This window comes from Onychomys torridus, chromosome 1 (assembly GCF_903995425.1).
Source record: "Onychomys torridus chromosome 1, mOncTor1.1, whole genome shotgun sequence".
Taxonomy (NCBI): Eukaryota; Metazoa; Chordata; class Mammalia; order Rodentia; family Cricetidae; genus Onychomys; species Onychomys torridus.
Window position 1 is genome coordinate 97,710,739 of NC_050443.1, and position 19,181 is coordinate 97,729,919.

Here is a 19,181-nt window from a genome sequence, read left to right on the forward strand (position 1 = left end):
CTCACAGTAACTAGTAATTAATTACCTGGACTAGATTTCATGGAATGGGGAGGAGCTCAAGAGGTCCCACCTCTGCCAGAGGATTTATATGCAGTTAAAGGTTAATGAGGGACCAAGAGACATTTTGTTCATTAGTGTTGCCACTAGTCTTGTGCCCATGCTCCTATAACAAACATTTCCCCATGCTCCTAGAAGTAATTCTAATAAAACTTACTGGACACACACACACGCACACACACACACACACACACACACACACACACACACCATAAAAGTCTAAGAAGAACCAGTTAGGAGGAAGAAAGATATCAAGAGAAGTGAGAAGAGATGAAAGGGAACAGAAGAATATAGGAGGGTGGAGATAATTGAAATGTATGTGCACATGTATGCAAATGTAATAAAGCTTTTGATTGTATATAATAATACATGTTCCTACAAATAATTTAAAGGTCAGAGGCAATGGGACACTGTAGAGAACCCAGTAATCCCAAACAAACTCTATTGTGATTCCCAGCATGAACTAAAGAGCAGTGGGCTGGCGCGTGGGTGAGCTTGTTGCGGACTGAGCAAGTAGTGCCCATGAGGCTCAGTGTAAACACTTGGCCTCCAGCTGGTGATAATGGCTGGGGGGTGATGGAGACTTGAAATGGTGCCACTAGAGGAAACAGCTCACTGGAAACGTAACTCTGTGGTCTCTGCTTCTCTCTTTGCTTCCTATCTGTCACGAAGTGAGTAGCCTCAGCCACACACTCCTACTGTCATGATGCCCTGCCTCACCACATGCTCAGAGTCAATGGATCCAAGGAATATTTATTGAAGCCTCTGAACCCAGGAGCTAAGAGAAATATTAAGATGTATATCGTAGTGAGGGCCAGTCTGATTAACACAGATCATAGGAAGGCATCAACAACAACTCAAGATTGAACCAGATTCTGAGAAAGCTAGGCCACATGCCTCTGTCACTAAAGAGTGCAAGTAAGATGTCCATTCATCAGAGTATAAAAGGGCTTCAAGCATAAGAGATGGAGAGGAGGTGGAAACTTCCAAGTTTCCCATCCATCTATGAGTTTATTTGCTACCAGCTCACCACTGCCTTCACCCAAAATCCATTTCTAGAGAATGGACCAGATCATCTAGGCTAAGGCAAGAGAAAGGCTGGACTTGACCAGCAGGGGCATCAAACAGGACTATCTAAAGGGAGCTGTGACAAACAGCTGAGGTCCTGGCACTGTGACACTACCTTAGCATGGAGATTGCAGCATTCTGTGTTGAAGATGGAACAAGGTACAAGGTTGTTGTGGGAATCTTCTTGGGTGACTACAGCAGTATGTAGTTCATCCCAGACAGACAGTGCAATGACAGACCAAAGAGCTGATAGGCTCTAAGTCAAGATTGATGAAACAAAGAGCATGTTAGGAGGGTTATTCAGAGGATGTGGGTAAGGATTTACAGGAGCATGAGTAACTCAAGGATACACGAAGCCCTGAGCACATATCACACATGCTCCTTGAGAGGCTTTCAGGCAACTGCAGCACTAGCAACTGTTACTGCTTATATAACAACCTGGATGGGCTTCTAGAAGATTCACAGGCCTTTGTGCATCTCATGGGCTTAGGCTTCATTCTTAAATGCTATATTCTGTAGATCTCTGAAGTGTTTGAAGATGACCTGTTTATCTAAAATATATTTCTTTCTATTTGACTTTGAAAACATACCTAACCTGACAAGTTCCATTGTAATAGGTGACTAAATACTACCTGCACTTCTTTATGTCCTAATTAGTTGTTAATAATAGCTTTCAGGGACTAGCAATTTACATTATATTGTTAAATAAGCTGTATATGTACAATACCTTGGACAAGATTAGAAATATATGTACAGTATTTCCTAACAAAATTAATCTTAAATTTGTATCAATATACAAAAATTCAATTCAATACAAAATATCTTAAATTAGTAGTTGCTTTCTAAAAGTAGATTTCTACCTTTTTAATCTTATCATATCCATATTCTATCTTTTTTCAGAGTAGATTCAATAATCTACCTTTTATCTTATATCTATATCATCTTTTGTTCTTTTTTTTCAAACAAGAATCCTAAATCTAATCTCCTTTGTTTAACCTTTTTCTTTCTTTTTTTTTTTTACCATTATCAATTAACAAATTGTAATCAATCTTCCAAAGCATTGACAATTATCCATAACCCATTGAATGAACAAAAACCACCCACCTCACCTCTTGGGAATGTGGGCATCTTGTTTTTAAAATTACTTCTGCTGTCTGAGGGCAATGGCATCTTTAGGGGATACTGAAAAGAAAAAAATTGGGTTAATTGTCAAGTCCTGGGAGAGGTAGCTGTACCAATTGTTGTCCAGTCTCTGCATAATGGGAAAATGCAGGACTTGTCTTAAGTCCCAGCTAGAGTAGTCTCTGAGGCTGGATCATCTCAACTAGCCACCTCAAGAAATTGTCCTGAGCAGTTTGTAGTCCAAAGCTGATCTTTGAGTGGTGTTTGTCAGCTTAGTGATATTATCATCATCCTAATAGAATCATCATTGTGGGGTCCCATCATCTTTTTGGAGACTTCAAAGTCACTGTTAGGCATGGTCATGGTTCACTGCAGAAAACTGATAAGTACTAAAACCCAAAATCATGTACAGAAAGCTAGATGAAGCCTTTTTTTCTAGAATTAGTTAGTACTCTATATAACCATTAATATCATGACAAAATTTTAATATATGTATATATTAATCTTATAAATTTTGACATAAATTTTATACCTTAAGAAAAATTTTAAAGAGTCAAAATAAAACCAAAGAATTATGTGATTAGTGGCAATAGAATAGTCCCTTAATTTTTGTTTTTCTTCTGTCCCATTATCAGTTGGCTCTTCTGACATGATACAGAGATTTTGCATTTTCTTTTAACAAGCATGCTTGGGTTTAGCGAAGGAGAGAGCCATGCTCCAACTCCAAAGCCAGCCTTAATTTTTAATTGAACTGGGCCTACATAAAGACCATTTGTGTTGTGTGTCTGTAGAGAACAGCAGAAACAAACATTTAGGAAGACTTATGAAATTTTATCCTGTTAGATATGTGATACATCAATAGGCCAATTTACTCTTTCTCTTGAGACTTTTTTTTCAGGATGATTTGTCCTTTTTCTTCAGATGTCTCATTTGTCCAGTGTTCTTTGGATTCCTTAATCTTCATTCTCCTGAAAAACAAAAACAAAACCCTTCCCCCACCCTTACTTTGGGGAGGTTCCAAATCTACTAATCTTTATCAATTCTGATTTATGGTTTCTCCTTAAATTTTTGTTCTCTTTTCTATAGCTGTTCTATCACCCTGTGCAGTATGGTTTTTTACAACAGGCATTAGGTTCCTTAATTGCTCTGGGAAGGAGCTTCTTCTATGATGGTAGGAAGGACTGAACCAAATTTGTCTTGAGGGCCTGCAAGAGGCCTTCCAGGGAGTTTCCCAATGGCAAAGGCAAAGGATTACCTTATCTGTCTCTTGTAGATCTACATTCATTAGTCCAATGTCTGCCTTTGCCATACCTTGTACACAGTCCAGAAGGGAGGGGCATTCTGTTGGGATTATTCCTTGAGAAAACATTATTTCTAGGAATTCCCTGTTTACAGTTCTTTTTTAGGTGACCTTGTTTACCACATTTGAAACATCTGACATTACCATTTTTCTTCCAACTTCTGGAAATCACCTCTCCTATCCAAATATCATCATGGTTATGAGATTCAATATTCATTGGATTCATTCTTCCAAAGGTGCTGAGCTTGCCTTTAACAGCCTAATTACCCTTTTGCATTGTGCATTAGCATTTTCAAAAGCCAGAGACTCAATTATTTTCTGTCTAGCTTCTGAATTTGGTATCATTCTATTTACTGCTGAAGTCAATCTTCATAAGAAATCAGTGAAAGTTTCTTTTGGGCCCTGCATAACTTTTGTAAATGACTCAATTTTCTTTCCCACATCTTCAATTCTGTCCCAAGCATTCAAGGCTGCCATTTAGCATAAAGCCATAGTGTGGTCATCATATAGAGATACCTTTATACATTAGCATAATCTCCCTCTCCAAAAAGTTGATCTTGGGAGATTTCCATACCTCTAGCCCTTCTTTGTTGTTCAATGGTCTTAGCTTATCCTTCCACCAGGTCCTCCATTGTAACTGGGGACCAACTTCTTAGACAGCTGTAACCAAGTCTCTCCAGTCTTGAGGGATAATTCTATTACAAGTTGACCATGAGTTTAACATCTGCTTCACAAAAGGCAAATGCATACCATATGACACTATAGCTTTTTTGAATCTCCTCAAATCTAACATTTGCATAAGAGTCCAGTCAACTCTTACACAGCCTTGAGCATTTGGCAGTTCTTGTAAGGTTACTGGATAGATTAAGGTTGGCTGTTTGAAAGCCTTAGGCTGTTTCTCTGTAACCATATAATGCAATGCTGAGATTGGTTCACCTTTAAATTCTTCTTTCTGGGTCTTGATATCTCTATGATCTGTTTTAACAAGTTTTTGTAAAACTAATTTTGGCAATCTTATTAACCAACTTTTTAATGATAAAACAAAAATGATCAAACAAATAATATTATAGTTGACATTACATCTATCTCATCAACATTAATTATCCTCTCATTTAATTGTTCCATTTTCAGATTGTTTAATGTATAGTTGAGACTAAATGCCTTTCATTGTAAAAATGTTTCCCATTTTTAATGTGGGAAAAAATTATCTTTTAACTAATCCCAATTGACTCACCAAGTCTGCTGACAGTGTTGATTCAGATGACAACATTGTGGCAGCAGCCCAAGGAGGGGTCCCATAGAAAGCCATGACCCACTGGGAGAGGGGAGAAGCCAAAGAGCCAACAGTCTGCATGGGGGGGGGCATGCAAAAGCAGATAATCCTGGCGTGTTTGGAGCCTGAGCCTGGGGAATACGCTGCAGATAGGCTGCAACAAAAACTTAGCCAGCAGGTTAGGGACTCTAGCCTACACAGGGTGGAGATTCCAACTGCTTGTAGCTCAGGCCTGATCTGGGGCCTGGAAGGCCACAAGCAAGTGGCTTTTTCATGAATTTGTGCCCCACAAGTTGGACTCTAGATGTTGTACAAATCTAGGTGGTATTTTAATTTAAAAAAAAAAAAAACAGTCAGATATCAGGGTGAAAGTTGAAAGATCAGAGAAGCAGAATAGCCAGCCACTAGCTCTTGACTCTATGAAATCATCAGCCTCAAGAGAGTGAGTTACTGTTTCCTCTCGCCTTATATACCTTTCTCTGCCCTGCCATATTACTTCCTGGGATGAAAGGTGTGTGTGTTTTCCCAAGCAAAGGCATGAGATCTCAAGTGCTGGGATTAAAGATGTATGCCACCACTGCCTGGCTTTGTGTCTAATCTAGTGGCTGGCTCTGTCCTCTGATCCTCAGGCAAGTTTATTAGGGTACACAATATATCACCACACTTCATTGTTTTATTAGTTTCATGAGCCCCTCAGCCTCACCTGTCCATCCACAAGAGACTGTTTCAACACAGAGGAAGGAACTGTGTGTCAAGAGTGATGACTAACAACAACAAAACGTATCCTTTTTCTGTGCGTGTACGAATAGACACACATATGTACATGTTTATATGCGCTAGTGCAAACTGAGGCCAGAGGTCACCCTTAGATGCCCTTCCTCAGTTCCATCACTTTGGTTTCTGAGACAGAGTGCAGTGACATTTTGTTTGTGATCTAACAAATAAAGCTGGCCTGAAGATCAGAGGGCAGAGCTAGCAACTAGTTAGCCATAGAGGCCAGACAGTGGTGCTCATACCTTTGATCCCAGCACTTGAGAGCTCACTCTTTTAACCTCAGCACTAGGGAAGTGGAGACAGGAAGTGATATGGCTGGGTGGAGAGAGAAGTGTACAGTGGGAAGAGACAGGAGCTCGGCCCCCTCTTGGTTCAAGGATTTGGATTTGGTAGAGGTAAGAAGTGGCTGTGGCCTGCTCCTTTGTCTGTCTGATCTTTCAGTTTTTACCCCTCTATCTGACTCCAGTTTTTTATTATTAAGGCTAATTAGAATTTGCACTACACCTGGTATCCAACTTTGGGGGCATAAGTTCACCAAAAAGTCACTTGCCTATGACTTTGCAGCTACCAGCACAGGCCAGAGCTGCATGTGGCCAGAGTCACTACACTCTCACCTAGGTTTCTCTTTCTTTTGGGATGTTTCTGTTGCGGCTTCTCTGTAGCAAACTCCACACACAGGCGTTTGGGCTCCAAATGCCACAGGAGTTAGCTGCTTTCACACATTCCCCCATGCAGACAGCTGGCTCTTTGGCTTCTTTTCTCCTGGCAGGTTGGGGGCTTTCACTGGACTCCCTCCTCAGGTTTCTGCCAAACTAGGTAGCTGCCTTGAAAACCTGCTCTGATTTCTACTGTTCTACCCAGAAGCAATCAGCCTTACATCTGAATCATCATCCTGCAGATTTGGTGAGACAATTGGGAATTCTTAAAGGAGGGAATTGGTTTACAAAATAGAGAGTTTTCCCACAGTAAAAGTGTGAAACATTATTACAATGAAGAGAGCTAAGTGTCTGTATGATTACATGATGCACAGTTTGAAAATGGAACAATTAGATGAGAGGATATTTAATGTTGAGGATAATGTTGATAGGGTTTACCTAATGTCAATTATAAATATTATATGTTTGATCATTTTTTGTTTTATCATTTAAAAAGCTGGTTAATATGAGTGCCAAGATTAAAGTTTTAGAAAAGCTTATTAAAATAGATCATAGAGATATTCAGATTCAGACAGAGGAATTTAAATGAGAACTAATCTCAGCATTGCATTATATGGTTACAGAGAAACAGCCTAAGGCTTTCAAACAGCCAACCTTAATCTATCCAGTAACCTTACAAGAACTGCCAAATGCTCAAGGCTGTGTAAGAGTTGACTGGACTCTTATGCAAATGTTAGATTTGAGGAGATTCAAAAAAGCTATAGTGTCATATGGTATGCATTTGCCTTTTGTGAAGCAGATGTTAAACTCATGGTCAACTTGTAATAGAATTATCCCTCAAGACTGGAGAGACTTGGTTACAGCTGTCTAAGAAGTTGGTCCCCAGTTACAATGGAGGACCTGGTGGAAGGATAAGCTAAGACCATTGAACAACAAAGAAGGGCTAGAGGTATGGAAATCTCCCAAGATCAACTTTTTGGAGAGGGAGATTATGCTAATGTATAAAGGTATCTCTATATGATGACCACACTATGGCTTTATGCTAAATGGCAGCCTTGAATGCTTGGGACAGAATTGAAGATGTGGGAAAGAAAATTGAGTCATTTACAAAAGTTATGCAGGGCCCAAAAGAAACTTTCACTGATTTCTTATGAAGATTGACTTCAGCAGTAAATAGAATGATACCAAATTCAGAAGCTAGACAGATCCCCATGCAAGTTTATTAGGGTACACAACATATCACTACAGAAATGTGGCAATATTTTGTTTGTGATCTAGCAAATAAAGCTTGCCTGAAGATCAGAGTGTGGAGCTAAGCCACTGGTTAGCCATATAAGCCAGGCAGTGTTGGCACACACTCAGCACTTGGGAGGCAAAGGCAGTGGGATCTCTGTAAGGTCAAAGCCAGCCTGGGCTACACAAGATTGATCTGGTCTAAAAGAGAAACAGAGCCAGGCAGTGGTGGCATATTCCTTTGATCCCAGCACTTGAGATCTCACACCTTTAATCTCAGAACTAGGGAGGTGGAGACAGGAAGTGATATGACTGGGTGGAGAGAGTAATTAAGATGGGAGGAGATAGGAGCTCAGTCCCTTTTTTGTCTGAGGATTCGGTAGAGGAAAGAAGTGGCTGTGGCCTGCTCCTTTTTCTGTCTGATCTTTAAGCATTTACCCCTCTATCTGACTCCAGGTTTTTATTATTAAGACCAATTAGGATTTGTGCTACAATGGGGTCTTTCACTGACCAGGAGCTCATCAAGTACATTGGACTGACTGGACAGCAAGCCTCAGGCATCTACCTGACTCTACCTCCCCAGTGCATGAATTACAACTGTGCCATCACCATGACTGACTTTTGGTTAATGTATGCTCTGGGGGTGAAACTCAGGTCCTAAAGTTTCTGTGGCAAGCACTTTATTGATTCATTGGTCTCCTCAGATAGCTTCTTGTGTGTGTGTGGGGGGGGGAGTTGTTATTGTTGTTGTTTTTTGTTTTTGTTTTTGTTTTTTTACTTATTCCTCCTTGGAATACTGTGGAAAGGTCTTACTACTACAGTTCTCCATGACAGAATCCATGACAGAAATAGTTAAATAAACCAGAAAAATGTAAAGTAATAATAATCAAGGAAGAAATAATGAAACTTATAACAGTAAAAAGGTCCAGGGAAAGATTCAACCCCAAGGATGTCTCCCAACTCACTTCCTCTTCCCAGGACCCACTTCTTGCTTTCTCCATCTCCCAATGCCATATATGAATCCATCAAGCCACTAGTTCATCGATTATGTCAGAGCCCACACTATCCAGTCATCTCTGGAAACACATCTCTTAAGCATCTTCAAGCCAATCCTGCTAGAAATCTAAATTATCTATCATGGTAATATAGAATATGTTTTAACTGTTATTTTTTGAAGGATGCATATTAAAAGCCTCTATTTTAATATATTATTGATAGATATAACCCTCAATTTTTATTTATTTATTTATTTTTTGGTTTTGTCAAGACAGGGTTTCTCTGTGTAGCTTTGCGCCTTTCCTGGAACTCACTCTGTAAACCAGACTGGCCTCGAACTCACAGAGATCTGCTTACCTCTGCCTCCCGAGTGCTGGGATTAAAGTCGTGGGCCACCAACGCCTGACCCTAACCCTCATTTAAAACAAATTTTTGAAGGTTTTTAAACACTTTTTATTAGTGTGTGGATGTCCTTGGATCAACAAGCCTATCCCTAGGCTTGCAATTTGTTTTATTTGCTGTGTCCCCATGGGTCTTCGATCACTAGGCCATCTCTTTTTTTCAGGCTGGCAAGAGACTTCCACGTCCAGCCCTGTGGTGGGTGAGTGGTAGTGGGCAAGAAGTAAAGTGGAACTTCAGAGAACTGAGTGACATCAGCCGACAGGCCGCCAATGTCCTCTCGGGGGCCTGTGGCCTGCAGCGTGGGGACCGTGTGGCAGTGGTACTTCCCCAAGTCCCAGAGTGGTGGCTCGTGACCCTGGGCTGCTTTCGGACTGGTTAGTAACTGCCCACACAGGCTGGGCACTTCCTCTTGTAAAGGAAACGTAGGGCAGAGAACTTCAGCCACCTCTCTCCACAGAACTCCCCACAGAACATGCTGTCCTTATCCCTATTGGTCCTCACATCCCACATGCCCTTCCCTGTTGGCCCCATGACTGTTCACAGCCCTTCTCTGGGGAAGAAGACAATTCCCTTCCTAGCTCTCTTTAAGCCATTTGTCTTTTCCAGGCCTTGTTTTCATGCCTGGAACCATCCAGATGAAATCCACAGACATACTCTACAGGCTGCAGTCATCCAAGGCCAGGGCCATTGTGGCTGGGGATGAAGTGGCCCAAGAAGTGGACACTGTGGCCCCTGAGTGCCCTTTTCTGAAAATCAAGTTGCTGGTGTCTGAAAAAAAGAGAGAAGGATGGCTCAACTTCAAGGCGTTGCTGAAGTGAGTATCTCTTGCTTTAGCCAGGTTTCCATCCAAAGTGGAAATCAAGGATAAGGAGAGTGAGACAGAAAAGAAAGAAAGGCAAATGTTCAACATGGACTCCTTCCAAAGGTAGGTGGGGCTCGGTATGCATAAACCTTCTGAGAAGCACACAGAATACCTCCAGGATTTTCTAACAAAGGAATAACAAATACTTTCATCTTCATTTGTTAATGGTTGTAAGGGGCGTTATCTACCACACACTTCTGGGCCTTTACACTTGCAGGCCCAGAGTCCCATGCCATAGTAGCATTAAAAAAAGGGAAAAAGCCTGGGAGACTGAGGGTCTGAGAACATGGCTCACCAGGTAAGAACACTTGCTGTACAAGTGTGAGGACCTGAGTTTAAATCCCAATCGCCCATGTAAAATGCCAGCAGGGCTTCACATGCCTTAAACTCTAGCATTAGGAGGTAAAGACAAGCAGAGCCCAAGAGTTCACAGGCCGGCCTAGCCTAGTCAAAAAGCTAAGATTCTGGTTCATTGAGAGACTCTGTCTCAAGGAAATATCACGAAAAGCAGTAAAGAGAGACACCTGACACCCTGCCTAGGTCTCTGAATGTTCACACACAGGTATGGGCTTATCACATACTCACATGAATACAACACATACACACCACACACATATACTACATGGCAATATACATAATATATACATGCATACACACATGACATAGACACACATGCATATATACAGACAGTCAGACACACATAAACACACACCACATAGACACATATAAATTCATACATACACAGCACCTACAAACACACACACACACACACACACACACACACACACACACACACACACACACGCGTGCGCGCACGCGTATCCTGGCATTAAGGTGAATCACTTGCACATGCTAGAAGTAATACCATGCTATTGATCTGAATGGGTCTGAAAGACATCCAGAACTATTCACCACAGCCATTGATGAAACATGAGGCAGCATCTAAGAGATGCCTGGTACACTGACTTCCAGGCTCTTCTTCCCACATTCTATATCCCCAGGATCCATTTCCTTCCAGAATAGTGGCCCTTCCAGAATTGCACAGCAAGACTGGCTGGATAAATGGGGTTCTTGCCTCCTGTTTTGAGAGGCATGTGCCTTAGGAAACATCTAGGGAGAACATAATATTTTGTTGTTTTTATTTTCTACTGCCATGATCTTTAAAATAATTCCCATAAAAATAAACAATAAAATACCAGCTTTGAGAGATTCAAATTCAAGACTATAAGAGATCTGTGGGCTATTCCAGAGAATAAAAATGGGTTTCAAGAAACCATGTGGGATGCTGGAGAGATTGGCTGCTCTTCCAGAGGACCTCAGTTTGACTCCCAGCACCTACATGGCAACTTACAACTGTCAATAACTCTAGTTCCAGGGGATCCAATGCCCTTGTCTGACCTCCACAGGAAACATATGCACATTGTGCATATACATACATGCAGACAAAACACTCATGCACACAAAATAAAAATTTTTTTTTTCATCACTTGGAAAACAAACTGCTCAACTTCTGTGTTCTTGGTATTGTTCTGGGGCCAACCACAACTGAATTAACATTCCGTCCTGAATAAGTATTTCTCTCTTTCTTTGTTGTAGAGTTAACTTTCTCACTAAACTCTGAGGTAGGTTTTTTTTGTTGTTCCTGTTCCCATTTCATAGATATGGAAAGTGAGACTCACAGAAGTTAAGTAACTTGTACAAACTTACATAGTTAATAAAATGCTAACCCTGACTCTCTCAGGAATGCATGAATTTTACCACTCAATAGCTGCCCTTCAGAAACAGATCATCTGACTTGCCCTCATCTACTTGAGGGCTAGTGAGGGAAAATGAGTCACAGAATCATCAGTTTCCAGGCTAGATCTGAGACATTGACTTTCTGGTCCTTGTAGGGATGCATCCACCACTCATCACTGTGTGGAAACTGGAAGCCATGAATCAGCTGCCATCTACTTCACTAGTGGGACCAGTGGCCCTCCCAAGATGGTAGAACACTCCCATTCCAGCCTGGGCATCAAGGCCAAGATGGATGCTGGGTAAGCTGAGCCTTTTCCCTCTATAGATTCATGACAACTGTCCTGAAGTCAGGTCTGATTTGCCCTGGAGACTTCCAGAAAGACAACTTGAGAAGGGAGGCTAAAAGGGCAAGGCTTCGCGTACTGAGAACTCTTCAGTGTGACCTCTCTATTTTAGACAACACAAGGTCTCAAGAGACCCCTTCTTTGTTTCAAGCCACACTAATAGACTGAAAAATAGTAGTGGGCGTAGATGCCCTATTCCCAGACACTCTCTGCCTTGTCTTTGGGTTCCTGGCAATTTGCTTTGAAAACACCTAAATTTCAGGAGGACATCATTTTGTCAATAGCTACTTTGCAAATTCATTTATGTGAGAAGTGTCATTAGAGGAATAGGGTGAACAGAGTTATCGGAGTTTCTAGAACACAGGTCTCAAGCTAGCACTGATTTCATTACTAGGTAACTATGATCTGTGGAATTAGAAGGTATCATACCAGGGTCTTCATGAGCTAATAACTGAAGATCTCTGTGCTCTTTTTCCATAGATCCTTCTTACAATAGTAATTTTATTACTAGAATGGGAATTTTTTTTTCAAGACAGGGTTTCTCTGTGTAGCTTTGCACCTTTTCCTGGAACTCACTTGGTAGCCCAGGCTAGCCTCGAATTCACAAAGATCCGCCTGGCTCTGCCTCCCTAGTGCTGGGATTAAAGGCGTGTGCCACCACCACCCGGCGGGAAATATTTTAATGTTAAAAAACTTTTTTAAAGCATAAATGCTCTACCTCTGAAGCTCATTGGCTAGCCAGTCTAGCCAATCAGTAAGCCCAAGGGTCAGTGACAGACCCTATCTAAAAACTAAGGTGGAGATTAATAGATAAATGCATCTGCACAGTCCATACATGTGTATGCTTGCACACACACACACACACACACACACACACACACACACACACACAAATGGTTGTTTACTTTGATGCCTTCTGTTAGTAAGCTTTTCCTGGATGGTTTCACTTGTCAGTCACTGTGCTAGTTCTGGGAATAAAGTGAGAGCCCAACCCAGTTATCCGCTAAATTGTGTCTTCTGGGGTCACACTTTCTAAAGCACTGCCACCTTTCCACACACATGCTGCATGCCCACACCTCACCCTTCCCCACACAGCTCCTCAAGCACCATGCCCATCAGTGTGCACTCAGCTCTGTGTGCCTATGTTCTGTGTTCTCAGCACCTGGACAGGCCTGGATGTCTCTGACACGATATGGACCATCTCAGACACAGGTTGGATAGTGAACATTTTAACCTCATTTCTGGAACCTTGGTCATTGGGAGCATGCACATTTATCCGTCTTTTGCCAAAGTTTGACCCACAGACTGTTCTAAAGGTAAGAGAGGACCGTCCACATTGGTTGGTCAGAGTAAGCTCAGGGTTTGCACACTCCAGGTCATAGCAGTTGGTTTCAATTCATAAAACTTCTGCTAAATCCCAGCCACATGGATGAGCAGTGGACAGCAGGAAGAAAGATGGAAGTTTGCACCCATCTAACAAAGCTCATGGTCTAGGGAGAGAGGTGGACCCAGGCATTGATGAATGGCATATGTCCAAGAGATGGGACTAGGTGGTTCTTCTCTCAACTAAGAGGCACTTCTTTTGCTGTGAGACCTTAGATAAAGGGATGAGAGGTGATACTATCTCCCTCACACACATGTTAGACAATGGTTAAAATGTATGAAAGGCCACACCATTCTAGTGTACAGTCTGAAAAGCAATCACTTGGGGCAGACACTGCCTCAGTCACCTCCCAGAAATACAACAGACTGGGGGGCTCAAACAGCAGATGTTTCCCATGCTTCTGAAGGATGGACTTGAAGATGATCAAGGTGCTGGAGGGGTCACCTGATTAGTGAGGAACCTCATGCTGTAGAAGATCAATCACCTTCTTGCTGTAGCCTTAGGGGAGGAAGAAGTGGGGAGGTGAGAAGGGAGGGAGGGAGGGGAGGAGTGAGAAGGAGAGAGAGAATCTCATCCTTATGACCATAACTAGTGTGGCACCAGCACACCCTTTTCAGTATTTGGCATCATTATCTCCAAATCCAATCACATGAGGTTTAGAGATCCAGCCTATGGATCCACTCAGCATATGGAATGGATGGTTCATTGTAGACACCTATGTAATCATCACCAGATGGAGGCCTCAGATGTTCCCAGAGCTGCAGAAGGTGACCACACCTCCCTAGCCATGCTCTCACCTCCTAAGTTAAAAACTCTTGACTTCTACCAGCTTAAATTTCACCTCTTCTCTCTCTCTCTCTCTCTCTCTCTCTCTCTCTCTCTCTCTCTCTCTCATAAATTCAGGTGTAGGATGGATTATCTTTTGTGTCTGGTTTATTTCACTCAGCAAATTTCTCTGTGAGGTTAATCCATATTTTTGCATTTGTCTGATTTGTTCTTTTAAATTGTTCTATAGTATTCCATGTGTCACCCTTTCTTTCCCATCATAGTAAAGGTGGGTGTTTGGTTTGTGTTCAGTTTGGGGAATTTACCTGGGAGGAATTCTAAAAAGCAAATAAGATTACTTTCCCTGTAAAATCTGAGGTAGTTATTAAATATATCTACATGCTATAGCTGCTTTTTACTGCATAGTAACAAGTAATGAATGCTCTTTTTGATTGCAAAAATATACTACAGAATTAGACAGTGTCATCAGTTACACATACAGGAAACTATTGTGTGATTCATGTTCTTTTTTTCTAGATGTTTGCTTAGATCACTATTCAGTTCTGCACAAAACAAATATGGTGAGGAAAACAGCATTGCATACCATGTGGCAAACACTGACTCCTCCAGTTGCTTGTGAGCCACCTAACCCTGCAGGACTCAGGAACATCAGTAGGATCACAGCATATGCTGCATGAGGTCATTGGGGGAACTTCAGGCGGAATCACAAGGCATAGTTAGCACTCAGTTCCGGGCCTTTCTTGGCACTGCTTTGGAAATATTGAGACATGATTTCAGCCACTTTTGACCACTCTGGTCTTTCACAATTATTTTCATGGAAATAGCCGATAACAAACCAAGTTCCAGAAGATCAAAGCACTGATCCAAGATCATAGAATTCATTTGCTGCAGCATCTGGTGGAAGAGTTATAGCTCTGAGGGGAAAGGCTTCTCCAGTGCAAGTGTTGCAGCTCTGAAGAGAAAGGTATCCTGGCTGTCAGGAGACAAGACATACCGCAAAGTCACACCACACAACAAACTTCACACAAGAGACTTATTGGTAGGGAAAACCCCAGGAGGGTGGCTGCCTCTGCTTTAGTGAGAAGCAGCAGAGAACTGAGTAGAAGACAGGCTTTATACAGCTTCTTGGAGAGTGAAAATTTCTAGAGTGGCCTGGGATTGGAGAGATTATGTGGCCTGATTTTAGGGCAAGCTCAGGGTTTGGTAGCCTGATCTTGAAGCTCAGAGATTAGAGGGATTCTGTGGCCTGACCTGGGACAGGTTCAGGGATTGATGTTTTTCCTACCTTGGCCCTTGTCTTAGTTAGGGTTTCTGTTGTAACAAAACACCACGACCAAAAAGCAAGTTGGGGAAGAATGGGTTTAACTGGCTAAATACTTCAGCATTGCTGTTTATCCCTGAAGGAAGTCAGGACCCGAACTCAAACAGGGCAGGAACCTGGAGGCAGGAGTTGATGCAGAGGCCATGGAGGAGTGCTGCTTACTGGCTTGCTTCCCCTGACTTGCTCAGTCTGCTTTTTTGTAGAACCAAGAGCCCAGGGATGGAACCACCCACCATGGGCTGGGCCCTATCCCATTGATCACTAATTGAGAAAATGCCTTACACGTGGATCTCATGGAAGCATTTCCTCAGCTGAGGCTCCTTCCTCTCCAGTGAATCTAGCTGTGTCAAGTTGACACATGAAACCTGCCAGTAGAGCCTTGGTCTCTGACTTGGGGGTCAAGTCAGGGTCAGGGTGTTTTTCCTTGTTCCCAGTCTCTAGGCCAAGTCAAGGTCAAGGTACTCTTTCCTTGACCCTTTTACCCTACATTTGATCTATCCCCCTTGATAGCAAAGGCCTTACACCCCCTTTGGTGAGGTGGGGTTGGGGTTACAAGGATGAGTCTTAAACTGAGTGGGAAGAGGCAGCCAGGCTTTGACAAAAGTATTCCAAATGAACCTTGGACCTCTTTCTGTCTGCGTTCATTCCTCTGTTGTGTCATGAGCATGTGTGAAAGTCGTGATACTTGTTAAGTCTGAAGCAAACACACTAGGATTTCAGTCTGTATCACTACACCTTGAGGATACACCTTGAGTTATGACTGTCATGGAGATCTGTGCCTTGCTGAGGTTGGCATCTGGTCTAATGAGCAGTGTCTCACTCAGATGGCTCTCTCCCCACAGGTGCTGTCCAGCTATCCCATCAACAGCATGGTGGGTGCCCCCCTCATTTACCGGATGTTGCTACAACAAGATCTTACCAGGTGATGGACATTTGGGGGGCTGATAGGAGCCTCTAGAATCATCCCTATATCTATTTATCTGGGAAAAAATAGCCTATATAAATACCCAGGGCCACCATCATAGCACCCAGAACTCAGTCCCAAGCCTGGGTAGACTTCATTTCCAACAAAACTAAGGGAAAATAAACTCTCTTCTTCAGTTACAAGTTCCCACACCTGCACAGCTGCTTCAGTGGAGGGGAGAGCCTTCTCCCAGAGACTCTGGAGAACTGGAAAGCCAAGACAGGACTGGACATCCGAGAGTTCTATGGCCAGACAGAAACGGTATCTACTCCCTAGGGGACCATGGGCTGAGTCTTCTGCCAGACTTCAAATTCCGTTTGATAATATGTTTATTTTGAAGTAGTATATCACTCTTTTAGTTGAGAAATACTTATTGAGCATCTACTACAGGAACAAAATGACAATGTTCCTGATTTCACAGGCATCGCATTCTAGTGGGGAAGGAAAGCAGAAAATCAAGAAATAGATGTCATGGTAGGTAATGCAAAGAGCTATGAAACAAGGCGAAGAAGAGTCAAGAGCTAAAAACTTCATCACTTCTGTGTTTCTGTAGCATAATAACTGAGGCTAGGTTATGAAGAAAAGTAGATACTTTGGCTTATAGTTTTGAAGCCTGGGAAATCTAAGACTGGATATTGGCATCTGCTCATACCTCCAGTATCCCCATGCTGCTTCAATTCAGGCTGAAAAGTGGATGGGAAAACAGACATGGGCCAAAGAAACTAAAACACAAGATAGCCTTGCTTGGTAGAAACCTACACAGCCACCACTCAGTGCCATCAGAAGGCGCTGATTCCTCTTCTGACCTTAGAAGCTCCACCTTCAAACACCACCACAACCATTGCAACAAAATCACAGCAACTGTTCCTTCAGACAAGACGATCATGGAAGTCCTCATGACAGAGTCACACATTAGCAGAAAACTGCAACTCTCCAATGCGCCAGGCACAACACTCAGCTGCTCAGACAGATGATAAGGACAGGGAGAAGCCAGGAAAGTCCCCATCGTCCCTGCCAGTCTTGGAGTTAACAAGCAGCATGTGTACAATATGTATCTGCACTGCTCTGTGCTACTCATCAGAACAGCCTCAAGATTCTGCCTCCCAGCTCAATTATTGGCTCCTTTTCTGAGTGCCTCCCTCTCTCTTGACCCTCAGTGTTTCTCTCCTCTTCTCTCTGACCTCTCACCTATCTTTCTTCTCTGGCTAATGGACCCCTGGTAGTGTCGCCCCACCCCCCCCCCCACCCATGCAGGCTGCAATGTGAAGCAGTCAAGAACTTGAGAATCAAGTGAGGACTACAGGGCATGGAGCACACACCTAGTAAGGGCTTCCATCCATCCAGAGGAGAACATCTTCAGAAGAGGTTTCTCAGTCCCACAGCCTCTCCGAGGACAAGGTTTATTTCAGGATTCAAGCAAACTGTCCCTAAGATCTTGCAGGCCTCTCAGACTGCAGATGACTTTGTATTTTAAAAAAATTATTGTCACATAAGAATTGAACTTAAAATTCCTCCTTCTTCCCTTTCTCTTTTTCCCTTCTTCTTCCTCCTTCCCCCTTCTTCCTCTTTCTCTTCTTTTTCTTCTTCTCGTGTAACTGAGAACCAAGCCCATGACCTTGCACAGCTAGGCAATTGTCCTACCACCAAGCTACACCCCACCCTACTGTGTGATGTTTCTATGTCTGTGTGCCACACATATTGATTGCTCAGAGTTTTTAGCATATCCACATACTCAAACATTTAGTTTTCCTCTGTGTTGGGAACATTGCTTCTTCTCCAACTTTGAGATGTGTGATCTGTTGCTGCTGACATTAGTCACTCGACTGGGTTAAAAAAAAAATGTGAGAACTCATTTCTCTCAGTTAGCTGGATTTGTAGAGGGTAATCGTTCATTTCTCATCCCTGGGGAGTAACCAGATTGTCTTCTGAACAAATAGTTTGGAGGAGCCACTAAGATTGGGGTTCCAGGAAAAGGGAGAAAGCTGGGGGTTGGGCGTGGAGGAGGCAGGCATGTGAATGGCTGGGGGCAGTAGTGAGAACTGCTCACAGAACCCTTCCTTCCCCGGACTGTGCAGCTCTTCCTGAGCCTTGCTCTTCCATCTGCTGCTCTCCACAGGGACTCACCTGCAGAGTTTCCAGGATGATGACTGTCAAACCAGGCTTCTTGGGAACAGCTGTCCCCCATTATGATGTGCAGGTTTGCTAAGGGCAATAAGGAGGGAGGGAAAACATTAATTTGTGGTAATGTATTTGTTTATTATGTTTTCATTGAGTGGAACTAATATTAGGTATGCTAGCCCAGCTGAATGAATGCCCCAGATCTCCAGCTTCCAACTAAAAAAAAGCCCAGGTCTAGATGGATTCACAGGAGAATTCCAACAGCCTTTCAAACAGAAACTATAGCAAATACTTTTTTAATTACTCTAAAAAATACAAACAGAAGGAACACTTTCAAAATCCTGTGAAGCCATAATAAGTGGGCACCTAAACCAGGTAAATATTCTAAAACAAAGCAAATAAAACTATCAACCAATATGCCTGATGAACATAGATGCAAAAATTCTCAGTAAAATACTTGTAAACTGAATACAGGCACATATAAGAAAGATCATCCACAATGATCACATTGTCTTTATTTTCAACATGCATGCATGGTTCAACATACCTAAATCAATAAATATAATAAATCATATAAGTTGGCTTAAAGACAAAAGTCACATGATTGTCTCCATAATGCGTTAAAAAGCCTTTGACAAAATCCAATCCAACTTCACAGTAAAAGTTCTATAGCGAACAGGACTGGATGTAACAAACCTCAATGTAATAAAAGTTATATATGAGAAACCCACAGCCAAAATCAGCCTAAATGAAGAAAGTTTGAAGAAATCAGATTAAATTCAGG

The 19,181-nt window shown here is 42.3% G+C and overlaps 1 protein-coding gene across 2 annotated transcripts in view; it reads left to right on the top strand.

Moving 5' to 3' along the window:
• Acsm2b (acyl-CoA synthetase medium chain family member 2B) overlaps positions 1-19,181 on the top strand; it is a 29,298-nt gene that overhangs the window by 561 nt on the left and 9,556 nt on the right. For both annotated transcript variants that reach the window (XM_036190541.1, XM_036190551.1), the window contains exons 2-8: positions 9,045-9,255; positions 9,488-9,695; positions 11,636-11,779; positions 12,984-13,140; positions 16,158-16,237; positions 16,417-16,540; positions 18,396-18,476. In XM_036190541.1, coding sequence (XP_036046434.1) covers positions 9,045-9,255; positions 9,488-9,695; positions 11,636-11,779; positions 12,984-13,140; positions 16,158-16,237; positions 16,417-16,540; positions 18,396-18,476 — 1,005 coding nt within the window. The remainder of the gene's footprint in view (positions 1-9,044; positions 9,256-9,487; positions 9,696-11,635; positions 11,780-12,983; positions 13,141-16,157; positions 16,238-16,416; positions 16,541-18,395; positions 18,477-19,181) is intronic.